This window comes from Terrapene carolina, unplaced genomic scaffold (assembly GCF_002925995.2).
Source record: "Terrapene carolina triunguis isolate 2854851 unplaced genomic scaffold, T_m_triunguis-2.0 Scaffold183, whole genome shotgun sequence".
Classification (NCBI taxonomy): domain Eukaryota; kingdom Metazoa; phylum Chordata; order Testudines; family Emydidae; genus Terrapene; species Terrapene triunguis.
Window position 1 is genome coordinate 2,819,748 of NW_020664534.1, and position 13,615 is coordinate 2,833,362.

Below are 13,615 nucleotides of genomic sequence, written 5' to 3' on the forward strand. Positions count from 1 at the left end.
AGAAGTTTGCATTACTTTCATTCTTTTCTTCATTTGCTAGTTTTCAGAGGCCTGAGTGAAGCTGAACTCAATGTTTTCAAAGGTTACAAGCCACCACTGTGCAACCTTAACTCTGTGGTTAACCAAGTTTTGGGACATTTAATTTTACTACTTCGCATCAACAAGGTGAATGGAGTGTTTTTACAACAGTCACAGAATATTCAGTTCAAGAAAGATACTTAAATTTTCAGCTTTTTCAGTCTTCAGTAGTCCTTATTGTTCATGAGAACACTTTGCTAAACCCTGAAAATGTTTTAAAGTAGTGAACTATATAAACAGACACATCATGTAAAATAGGAACAGCACCTTCAAGATTTTGGTTTCTCTAGTAATTACTGTCATTAATATTGTATACCTCAAGATATTTATGACTCAAATATAAATCAGTATTATGAAGATACCAAAGTTATATGTGTAAGTGGATCACACTAACAATCTTTGAGGAACATAGCAAATTTTCACATTTCACTTGTAACATCAGATTACAGTCCATAATGATTCCCCAGTGCAGGAAAAGTTAACACTGTGCTAGGGATAGATGTGACTTCCAAACTGCTTAATTTAAGGTTTTGTGGTACTATATAAAGAATTACTAGATAAATCACCACCAGATTTTAGCATAATTAAACTTTTACTATATATTCTACAGAGCAATTTAAAGAAGTGACTCTTTGCAAATTACGATGTTTAGATGCTTACTGGCATGTCAGAATTCAACGTATTTCTAAAGATTAGTGTGGGGATTTTTTTAAAGATCTCTATAAAATGACATTTTTCTAACCATTTAAATAGAAAAGCTTCAAAGATTTCATTTGTTCATAATTTTAGTTCATATCTGAAATCCCTACTTTCAACAGTAGAATTTTTGTATGCTTATAAGAAAACTCACTTTGGTGATTCTTGTTCAGATGACCTGTCAAAAACAATAAGCGAACATAGGATAAATATCTTCAGGAGAATTGGAACAAAGCACACCACAGTTCTAATCTAAGAAAAGAACTTCAAGGCCTGAGTGCTGTATTCACAGCAATTTAAGAACTTAATTTTATACAGGAAGTAGAACCTGAACCCAGGAAAATAATTAAAGATTTTGTGGATCACTCAAGAAATATTAAAACTAACCCCAGCATTTCATTTCTAGCACAAAGCCAGCTAACAAAAAAGTGTTATCTGCAATCATAAACTATACTGGTGCACAGCAGTGTCAGGATTCAGATCGTTTAATAAAATACTCCCTATCACTCAAGATGGAGCTCTTTGTCATGGCCCACAAAGACTACAGAAGGCACCGCTGATGCTCTGCAAAAATCGCATGCTGAAGACACAAATGAAAGTGGCACAGCCCTTGCAGTTAGCAGAGTTGCAGTATGCTTGTCCCCACAATGCAAGGCAGAACGGCTGCTTACACAGAAAGTCTGCAGACAAAAGCATAACTGCATGCACATGTGTACAACACAGTACAGGGAGCAAAGGCAAGTTAATTGGCCTTCATTACAGAGCAGCTTGACCAGGAAGAGCAGGGGTTTCTCAAGATTTTTTCAAATGTGGTCCACATCTCAATAGAGATATTGACTTGTGGACAGCTCCTCTCCCATTCATGATTGCATAAATCACTCCGGTCCTCTCTGCAATCATAAAATCCCTGTGTCAACTACAACAATTGCTTAAATGGAAAAGACTAGGAGAGTATTTAATATATGTTTAGCTTTTCTTAATGTGATGGAAAAACTGAAAGCAAGGAGGAGAGCCAGCACCATGTCACCAGTCAGGTCTCTGTGGACCTTCAACTGCTCCACAGATCACTGGTGGTCCACAGTCTTGGAAACAACAGGGTTGCATATAGCAAGACCAACAGCCCCACCCAACTATAAAGAGGCATAGACCTTGATGGTTCTGGTTCCCAACCCCAACACAGCAGCTTGGATGAAGATTTGGAACACAGATCTAGAATAAACACCCTAGAAGTAACTGCCTTCTTCCAAAAGTCAGGAAAAAGTTCTCTTACTGAAAATTTTCCAACACATTTTGGTCTATCACGGATGTTTTTACTTAAGTGGGCCAGATCACTATATCAAGGTCCAGAGATGAAAAGATTGGTAGTTTTGTCATTTTCTGCAAGAGCAGATGTTGCTATGGGCAGAGCCCTATGTGCTTTGTGATTTTGCTGCCATGGAATATGCTGATAAATTGTGCTCCAGAATATAAGTCTTCTTTTAAAATATTTTAACAAATATTTGCATATCTAATCCTTCTGTAATATGAACCAAGCATAAAAACAAATTGGACAGAGATGACTGCAGACAGCCTGAAACATTTCCGGAAGTATAAATTGCTCCCTTTATCTCAATGGTGTATCAACCTGAAACCTAATAATGACAATTTAAAATGCCAACAGTGTTAATTATTTCACTTTTGATCACTGAAACATACAACTAATGTTCTTATCCCATGGTTCCATCTGCTGTCCCAAACTTTCTCAGCTGACAAAACCTCTAGCTTCCCTCCGGAAGACCTTTACAAGACAGTTATGCATTCTGAATAAAACAATTCTGCAGAAAAGTGAATTTTTTTTAAAAATAGCAAATTAAACACGAGGAATACCGTAGCCAGCGTATGATTCATTTTTATATTTAATTCAGTAAAATTGATTTTTAAACGTATCTGAAGCTACCACCGATCTTCTGCCTGTGTAACTTACATGCTTTATATACTGCAGCATTTGAACTTGTTTGACTCATCAAAGGGAGAGAAACAGTTTGGAGGGTGGAGAGGTGGACATAGAGGGCAACTCAGTCAGGGCACAGAGCATTCAGAACTAGGGTGTGGCAGTTACTAGACATGCTCAGTAGCTGTTTCTGAACCTGTACAGGAACTTTTCATTGTGGTCAATACGCCTGGTGGGTCACCCTCCAAAGCAGAGCATATCAGAGCATCAGGTGGGGCGGTGGGGAAAGGTTATGAATATATGAGTTAAAAAGAGAGCCCTGTGGACTCAGCAGCTGATCATCATAGGACCAAGAGATGTGCTGTGAGGGCTGCATCCCAGTCCTGTAGAACTTTGGATGCAGAGCAATGCTATTCCAGCTTTACTTACTAGAGAAGCCCTCCATTGGGATGTTTCCTCCACTGTGGTCTATGTTATAGACCTAGAGGGAGAGCTGAGGGGAGCATGTTTTACCCTAGAAGCTACAGAGCCAGTGGAACTTATATCCAGCTATCAGCTACCTGCTTTCAACTGGGATTTTGCCTCAGTTAAAGAGAGAGAATGGGGCAGAGCTGAGTTTTGGAGAGGGTTTGTAAATTCTTGCCTGACTTAGCTGAGCTTACTGGGAGAAGATGGTGCCCTATAGAGTGAGAGCCTCACAGAGATCAAGGGAATGGATGTTTTATATGCTGATCCCAATATCTGTGCCATTTTGAACACAGGCTGCAGATTTCTGTTTCCTCGGCAACTGAGGAGCAGTCAGCTGTTAACCCAAGGGTTGGAATACGACTAGCTATGGAGATCCCCAGACTGTTTGCTGACAGGTTCTGAAGTGTTGAAAGACAGATGTTCCCACTCTTCTCAAGCTCTGGGGAATCCAGGTGACACACAGAACATATTATGGCCACACTACAGAGACTAAGAAAACATCTCAGAGAAAATTAGAGGGGAATGTGTTTGTGTGTGTGTGTGCGCTAAAGTATAAAGGATGTTATCTTGAAACTTTATATTTAATGTATGTAACAGAAACAAAGTGGGGAACTCTGTAAAAGAAACACCAATAGATTTACTAATAGCTTTTCTTTAAAGGTTATTCATAGTTTTCCAAATACCATTTACCATATTTTATACTGTTTACTGTGTGCATTAAATGTTTTAGTAAGACAGTGTATGGCAGTCTCTCTTTGAAATGGACTTGGAACTATTAACACCTGTTATCAGGGTTTCACATACAACAGCCGTAGGGTTTGACACTGTGCAATGCTTTCTGAAAAGTCACAACCAGAGAGAACTCTAGTCTGTGCTTCAGGGAAGAGTTAAACTGAGGTGCAGAAAGAAGGGGAGTTTAACAGAGTTACACATGCTATTGTTTTACCATCCCACAAGTGCTGCACCAGAATGCTACAGCCATCTATGGGCCTTGCCACAGAATTTGGTTAAGGGGTAATAGAAAACCAACACTGAGGAACTAACTGCACACCACCACTGGGAGAAGCACTAGTGGACACCCCACCTCACCCCACCCGCAGGTCATATTCTAGGGATTACAGTCTCATTGAATAGGGAATATCACTGTGAGAAGGAGATATTCTATATGAGAGTAGTTCTCCACATTGTCTTCTGCAGACCTCTCAGTCTACATGATGGTCTTTCTTTTACAATGTCCTCTTTCAACTTCCTAGTCCACTGCCAGACACTTGTTGCTTAGATATTTTATTCTACAAATCACTAGAAAGGGATCTGCTGACCACAGTTTGGTCCTAAATTATGAGTTCATGGGACAGGTGCTAGGGACCTCAAAGAGCACTGGTTTCAGGGAGCTGACACAATGAACACATGGCTTTTCCAAGGATTTTTTTTTTGCCTGCCTGTTCAAGCAAACTAAGCTAAGTAGATTAAATATCATATTACCTGCGAGCAACTTTGTCACCTTGTTTTGTGCATGTCTCCCTCTCCTCCTCAATGTGATGTCATCTCCCTGCATCCCATCACTGTATCTAACCTGGATTGTAAAATCCTTAGGGCATTATTGTTATTTTTGGTTATGTCCCTGAAAGGTTCCAAAAGAATGCTGTTGTTGTTATAAACAAATGTTAATAATAAGAGCGGCCAAGCCTTTTTTGATCTACAACTCTGCAGATGGTGGATCTGGGACAACAACTATCTACATCCTTATATAGTAGTTATCTCTAGAAATAGCATGTGTAAATATACCTGTGTATTTCAGTTAGTTAAAAACAATTACATGAACTGTGGTGATTAAATTAGAAGTAATTAAGTGATATTGTAGAAAATATTATAATGAATGCCAAATAGTAATGAACTTTAAAAGGAAAAAAAAAGTATTTTTGCATTCAATTGTTTAAAACAGATCAACTATATTATATAATGCCATCTGGGAGTAAAAGCCATAATTAAGCATTGCTGCAAACTAGATCCATAGTGTCTATAATGATAGAACTGGAAGGACTTCGAGAGGTCACCTAGTCCAGTCCTCTGCACTCATGGCAGGACTAAATTATATCTAGACCAAGATCTTAAAATTTATTTAAAAGGAAATCAACTATTAAAGCTTTCACATTAAGTGAGGTGACATACCAAAATAATTCTTTTTTTAAAAATTGGTCACTCAAAATAGTGCAGGTGTAGAAGGTTATACCATACTTACACCTCACTAAGTGTGAAGAAGAAAAAAAGGTGGGTGGGAGAGGAGGTAATAGTTTTATTTCATTAAGTCACTTTAATCAATTTTTTTCCCCAAAGCCTCAAACCTCTGAACACCAGAAAGTAAACATGCTGAATGTCCCCTCAGACTGCTCTGCTCTTGTAAAGAGGAAGGGGTACTAAACTGAAATATAAAAGAATCCTGTGTGCAACTGAATACCCTTTTTGGCTTACAATAAGAGCAGAGCAGAGGAGTATGGTGGAGGAACAGTGCTACGGTGACCATGTTATGGTGCCTTTTAATTCAACTTTGATATTTTCTCAAAACAGAATAAAAAAAAAAGGAATAACTACCTCAAGTCCTTTTTGCTTTTCTAACATTTAAACAAACATCAGGCACAAAAATTAGACTGAAGAATGTTAACCATTAGGATAACATGAAGGTAAGGAGGAGTCTGGTGGCACCTTAAAGACTAACAGATTTATTTGGGCATAAGCTTTCATGGGTAAAAAACTCCACTTCTATCTGAAGAAGTGGGTTTTTTACCCATAAAGCTGATGCCCAAGTAAATCTGTTAGTCTTTAAGGTTCCACCGGACTCCTCGTTGTTTTTGTGGATACAGACTAACATGGCTACCCCTTGGATGAAGGTAAGGTGCAAGTTAAGTGTTGATTTAGAAAACCTGGAGATACACATTCTTAAAAACTGATTAACAATTTCTTCCTTCCATCCTATACCACTCCCCTTGGCAGGGGTGAAAGTAAGTTAAAGGACTTACCGGTATGCTGGAGTCCTGAGAAGGGGCTTGGCCTCAACCAGAAGAGGTGTAGCCTCAACTGGAAGAGGCGGGGCCTTTAAATCAAGATTTAAAGGCCTTGGGGCTCCAGCTGCAGCTGGGAGCCCCGAGGCCTTTAAATCACCCCTGGAGCTCCCCGCTGCAGAGGTGGCTGGGAGCCCCGGGGCTCAGGGGCGATTTAAAGGGCCCGGGCCGCTGCTACCTCAGCGGAGCTTCGGGCTCTTTAAATCGCCGCAGCAGCCCTGCTGCTGCTACCCCGGGGCTCCGTCAGCCAGGCTGGGGCAGCGTTTTAAAGAGCCAGGGGCTCCGGCCGCTGTGGGGAGCCCCGGGCCCTTTAAAGTGTCACCCAAGCACCACTGCCGCCGCTACCCCGACATCACGGCGGCAGGGCTCCGGTGGTGATTTAAAGGGCCCTGGGCTCCAGCTGCTGCAGGGAGCCTCGGGCCCTTTGGCTTCCCCAGGCTGGCGATTTAGTCTGGTCCCGCACGGCATACCAGCTCTTGCCGGTACACCGTACTAGCTTACTTTCACCTCTGCCCCTTGGTCAGTGGTAAATACCTAACCATCACAGAAATGATTAAGTAAGAGTGCTACCTTGCATTACTTACTTCCTGACAATACTTCTCTATGTACTACCTAACAAAGGGAAAGGTACCATGTTTACTCTCTCTGTGGAATGAATATTAATTGTCTGCCCAACTGGATCATTGCAGCTCTACATGTGCAACTATGAACTATTCAGTCTCTTTTCTAACAAAGTTATAATAGAATAGTCATGTTTTTTTTTTTAATTTATAGAAAGTAACTATTCAAGTACTTTGGATACTGGACAGAATAAAAAAACAATTATACCACGTAATGAAAAAATGGAGATCTCCCACATAACCAACTAATCCTTAATCAAGCACTCTAGAACCTAACCATCCTCTCTCTCACCTCTGGTACAAGCCAAGGAAAACAGATAAGCTCTGTAGCGTGTTTGGAAAGTCACTGAATCCCGGCTCTCACAGATCAAGAGGAAAGTGCATTTATGAGGTAAGGACCCTTTACCGAAACTTCTCTGCCATCAACCTCCTCTCTTTTTAGAGGGATGGGAGTTGGGCGCTGTCACAACTGCCTATTTAGTATAATATTTGACTTACAAAGCTGTATTGTGACAGGATGAATATTTGCTTCATGAAAGCTATTACAGCATATACCAGTAACACTTGCTCATAGACAATGCCTTGCCTCTATTTCAAATTTTCCTTCAGAGTCCTTCAGTATTCTGAATTTAGTTTTTTTAATAATTAGAAGTCTGACTGTATACATCAGTATGGGGGGAAAAGGGCTTTTTGTAACGCATTTTCTGTCAAAGCTAAAATGTTCCCTTTTTTACTTAATTCAATTTTAAAACAACATTAAATACTGACGCCTAGGTGTCACTTGCCACTTTCAGGCTCTTCTATTATCTATTGTTCTCTTAAACATTAGTTCTAAATAATTACTCAGGCATTCAGATGGAAATTAGATGTAGGACTAGGAATGAGTGCATATCACTTTTTTAAAAAAATCCATTACGTGGCCTACATATTTTGTCTATATAGCAACTCCGTTCCAAAATCTGGAAGGATGAGAGATGTCTGCATAAAATAGGAGTTCACTAACAGTTAAATATGAAAAAGGTAAAGGAAAATATTATGGTAGACAATATAACTTTACAAGGCATTCAAATCTCAATTAAAAGCAATGACTTACATTATGTTACACAAAGAAAATGAATAGGTGGGGAGAGTAAGCTAGGATAAGTTTGAAGGAATAGGTGATAACAGCGGGTGCTCGTACAGGGAATGGTTAAAAGGTTATTTTTCTGCAAGCAGGACCCAATACGTAGGTTTTGGAGATATCTGTAAACAAGTTCTTTTTAAGTCTCCCCATTCAAGTCCTCTCCTAAAAAGTAATGATCCAAAGTTGTGGTCCTTTAGATGTATGTCTACACTGAAAAATGCAACATGTTGGAAAACATAACAGGTTTTAACAAACATGGTGTTAAACACAACTTTATCCTTGGTCTGGACAAAGAGTTATGTTTAAAAACATGCAAGCTGCTCATGGTAAAATTAAATTACGGCACGTTAAAAATATTTTAAACACTACTCTTCTTGTACACACTAATGTCAAAGTCATGTTTAACACCATGTTAGTGAAAATGTTTTAACGTGCTTCCCAGTGCAATGCATTGTCCCAGTTTAGACCAGCCCTATTCCATGGCTATTCTGTGTTCTGTATGGAATGAGTTTGAGGATCTCAGTCCAATACCTAGTGGACAGGTGGTCATATCACAACACATATCACCAAATTTTGGGACTAACTGCCACCAGAGTTTCAGAAAACATCACAAATTAATAGCCATAGAAAGAGAATTTCCCCCTCTTCTTATAGTGTTCCTTCATAAGTCAGAGTACAGGCACATTGTAGGACAGTGTGCAAATGTGCATGGTCACTAACTGCTACATTTTCTGTGGCACAGTTAGTGACTTAATTCTCTAGAGCTATCATTCTGGCAACCTTTCACAAATGCTAAATTCATACAAAAATAAAGGAGGGAAAATAATTAGTAATAATACTAGGATATGTATGTGCTAAAGATGTTGAACAAAGCTATATCAGTGCTATTTTTTAAATATACATTGCTAGTTTGTTCTTTTGTGACATATCTATAATTCCCGCAAGTTTATAAATAGCATAAAAACGGGATAGGTTTTTAGTTTTGTTTTTAAAAAGTATGAAGTGTTAATAACTCATCAGGGGATGAGGGTGCTGCAACAAAAATGTGACCTGTCTGTCAGAGGGTGGAGATGGATGGCAGGAGAGAGATCACTTGATCATTGCCTGTTAGGTTCACTCCCTCTGGGACACCTGGCATTGGTCACTGTCGGTAGACAGGATACTGGGCTAGATGGACCTTTGGTCTGACCCGGTACGGCCTTTCTTATGTTCTTATGTTATGACCTCCAACAAAGGACAGATCTGAATTGGCAGGAAGGCAAAAGGTACATGTTAATGTTTGTGCAGCACTTTACACTTTCCAAGTGCTAACACAAGAACAAGAAAGGAGAGGAGGGCATATACATTAAGGTCCTTGAAGACTTTCAGGATGGAATGATGTGCCCATACAGAGGTGTGAAGGTGTCCAAGATATGCTAAGAGGCTTCAGAAGAATTTTAGTTATCAAGGAAAGAATGAACAAACGTATGGAGGAACAAATCAGAGGAGTAAGCATTGAAGCAGCATCAGATACAGGATATGTTTGAGACTTGATAGTAGATTTCCAGTATACTAGATGGGGGGGGGGGGAAGAGCTTAGTATCAAGGATCCACTCCACATTTATCAAGCTGAAAAAAAATGGCTATCACAGCTTAAAACTACAGACGAGACCATATTTTTTCCTGCCAAATAAAAGAACGTCCATCTTGGTGTCATTCAGATGAAGAAAATAAAGGCACGGCCAGATGATATGAGGAATTCTTCTCCAGCAAGCCAGACAGAAGAGTGAGCCTGAGTGGGGACCACCAATTGGGTAATGTCCTCAAGCAGAGCCTTCTCTAACCATCTCCCCCTTGAAAACTCACAGGTCCAGCAGGACCCTACCTTTGGATTCTTCTGTTGTGAGGTGATTGGCTGGCTGGCATATAAGGGCCATGAACCAAACTGAAGGGATCTATAGGCAGGAAATACCCCAGGAAAGCAACTTAGACTCACTGCAGGAAGGACTCTGCCACTGTTACTTCCTACTGGGCCCTGGGCTGGGACCCAGTGGAGAGCAAGTGACTGGGTCCCCCACCACAACCCATTAAGGGTCTTGACCCAGAAGTGTGTGGAAAGCCAAAGATTCCTGGCTTAAGATAGGAACAGGCACCACTATCACCCTGATACAGAGACAAGGGGCCGGAAGTTGGGTATAATAACCACTAGCTCCTGGTCCTCTGAGCTCCATATCATAGGTACCTTTGTGGAAAGCCTGACAGAAGATTATACCGCCAGAGCAAAAGGCCACAGAGGAGAGGCTATGGAGCAGTGCATATTTATTTATAAGGATTAGAAGTGTCTCAGAAGCAATTATGAGTGCTACTTATTCCACTTATTAGGATTAATCAAAATCCATAATGATATAATGAAGCCAATGCTCATTTTAAACTGTAGTCTTTTCAGGCTAGGAATCCAGGACATGGCACACACTGTAAACCAACAGTACTATATTACAAAAAACCAAGAGAATTTGTTTATTTTAAATTGATATTTAGTGCCAATAATTTAATAAGTCTATTTAAAGAGATGCTGTCAAAACCTACAAACCACTAAAATGATAGCATCCCATTGCCCAGTCTTTTTTTTAAACATACTTATTTTTTTAAACAGCACAACCTATCCAGTTTTCAAAACAAGGCCTTGCACAACTTTTTAAAAATACTAGCTGATAGACTTGGAATTTAACCACAGCTTACACAAAATACTGAAATGTCTGAGATTGCGGGTGGACAAACAGGCATGCAACACATATTTTGTGCTCTCTGGCAGTTCTGTTTTTGTAAGCTGGCAGGAGACTGAAATAGACAAGAACTGTGGAAAGGAGCATCAAGAGACAGCTTTTCTATTCACATCTATAACCTCAAGAAACCCAGTTCTTAGACTGAAAACAAAATGAAAAACCCATCACCAGTAATTAAGGTATTGTTAGTCCATGCATTTGGAAGCTACTATTTAAGGAAGTTGTCAACCATGAATGTGCCTTTGACATGGTAATTGGCTAGGACCTGTGTGGAGGTACAGAACTATTCTGCTGACTCTCAATGGCAGGCAGACCTGCTAGGTCTCAGGCCTGGTCTACACTGGGGGGAGGAGGGGCGGGAGAGGGAGGGATCGACCTAAGATACACAACTTCAGCTATGAGAATAGCGTAGCTGAAGTCAATGTATCTTAGGCCGACTTACCTCGCGTTCTCACGGCGCGGGGTCGACTGCCGCCACTCCCCCATCGACTCCGCTTCTGCCTCTTGCCACGGTGGAGTACAGGAGTCAACGGCAGACCGATCGGGGATCGATTTATCGCATCTACACTAGACACGATAAATCAATCCCCCATAGATCGATCACTACCCGCCGATCCGGCGGGTAGTGTAGACGTACCCTCAGTAGTAACTCAGAAGGACACACAGTGGAGAAAAGCAAGAGAGCTAGAAGGTAGGTCAAAGTTCTGCAGGAAGGAACCCCAGGAAGAGCCAGTTTAAGAGGGACAGAATTTACATTTCTGAGTCCAGTCCTGCCTTGGAACTTGGATAATAAAAACCGTGTATAATATTTAGCAGCAGGATGGAGAGAATACCTATTTACAGTGTCATTTGAGCTTAATTTACTATATATTTGTTCAATAATCTAAATAAAAAGGAAACATACAAATATCTGTATTTTGAAGTAAGTTGTTAGTTTCAAGATGGAAAAGTATGTTATGAAAAATGCATAATCTTTTAAAAATAGATATTACCTTTATTATTTTTTTAAAAAACCACAGTACATAGTAGCTATATTTTCAAAGTTTAAATAAAATCCAAGTTGTCAGAAGTTAGCTGATGCAAAAGAAGTCTACTCCAAAATTCACATCATGTCACTTTGTGATGTAATCCAACAGTTATAAAATACAACTTCACCTGTTTTAATATAATTCTATTTGCATCAGAGGGAGATCTTTAGAGCTGGATTAATAATTTGTAAATGACAAAGGTCCAATCAAACGTTTGGACACAAAAGTGAAGCAAGTTTCCAACTGAGTGCTATTTTTGGACACAAATGTTGATTCAAATTATTTTTTACTGATATTTTTCAATGGCTTTTTTCATATTTCATGTATGCACTTCAATTAATTCATTCTCATTATTTCTTATGAAAAAGTCAATGCATCATTTTACAATCATTTTAAAAAGCAAAAAGGTAACTGCTAATATTAACAAGCTGTCAGAAAGAAGTTTGTAAATCGGGAAAATGGTCAAATCCATCTGTTAAAATAACGACCAAGATAGAGCTCCACTGAAAGTCTTTTGTAGCACAGGAGGTTTTTTATATATCTGTATACACACACACCCTTTTGACATTCACAACTCAATTTGATGATATTTCTAATACTTAATTACCCACTAATATGATAAAATATTTTAAGTATGAATGACTGGACCATCTGTTCCCTGAAAGCCACAGCTACATGGCATTCCACATTTTCTCAACACATTCATGTTCCCATTTTGTAATAAATTACAACCAACACATTTTAAACACTGAAAATGAAAACATGTGAATAAAACTCACCAGAGTAACCAATTAACTTTTTCATCAAGAAACAGCGACCTTGCTCGGAGAGCGAATAAACTTGCCATTGGTTCATTTACCACTGATGAATGCTTTAAAATAGTAGGTAACCCACCCTCCTCGCTTCACAGTAAACTTATCTAGAAAGATGTCATCCTTATGCCTTTCATTTTCTATAGGATGCTCAGTAAGTACTGATCATAAAGCTGCTTGCCCTAAATACCTTACAATCTATGTCAAGCTTTAAAGAAAAAAAATCACCTAATTTTTATATAAACTACCAGAGAGCTCTATTCTAAGAACTGATGAAGATAAAATAAAGCTGAGGAAAATCCCAAGGGGAAAGGGACAACTAAAACAATAGAAAACAGTAGTAAATATCTCACCTTCACAAACAACTGAAGGAAACATCTGCAGAGATTGGTTTTGCCCTTGTGGCATTCTTGAAATCCATACTTTTTTTTTTTTTTTTAAATATAGTTAGCACCTGGTAGTGCTGTTAAATCTAAAATTGTGTCAGCATTTTCATTATCATCTCTTTTCAGAGATTAATAGGAGGGACAGGCTCAAGATTCAAATGTATCTTGCCCCTGAATTATATTGGTGGGGGAAAGGAAATAATCTATTAGAACCACTGGTCGAGATCTGCTGCTGTGGCCCTAGTTTGGGATCCAAGTTGGATCTAATATGCAAACAATGCATGTGTATGGAAAATGAATTGTTGATTGAAAATCTTGTGAGCACAGCTTGTGGGATTCAAGGCCTACAGAAGGCCATTACCCTGTGCATCTGAAGCAATTTTTAGAGCAGCAACAACATGGGAAGTAGGTAAGCAGGCCCAACCTGACCCATTCCAGCCACGTGGAGACTAGGAAAGAGGCTGGAAAAGAAGAGAAAAATATGAGGAAAGAAGGATCCCTTTCCACTGTGGCCACCTCTTCCCCAAATATCAGGGGGTAGCCGTAGTCTGTATCCACAAAAACAACGAGGAGTCCGGTGGCACCTTAAAGACTAACAGATTTATTTGGGCATAAGCTTTCGTGGGTAAAAAAACATGAGGTCTTTTACCCACGAA

The 13,615-nt window shown here is 39.5% G+C and overlaps 1 protein-coding gene across 2 annotated transcripts in view; it reads right to left on the reverse strand.

Moving 5' to 3' along the window:
* Positions 1-13,615, reverse strand: part of PTPN3 (protein tyrosine phosphatase non-receptor type 3) — a 275,368-nt gene that overhangs the window by 56,679 nt on the left and 205,074 nt on the right. For both annotated transcript variants that reach the window (XM_026654150.2, XM_026654149.2), the window contains exon 15: positions 929-952. In XM_026654150.2, coding sequence (XP_026509935.1) covers positions 929-952 — 24 coding nt within the window. The remainder of the gene's footprint in view (positions 1-928; positions 953-13,615) is intronic.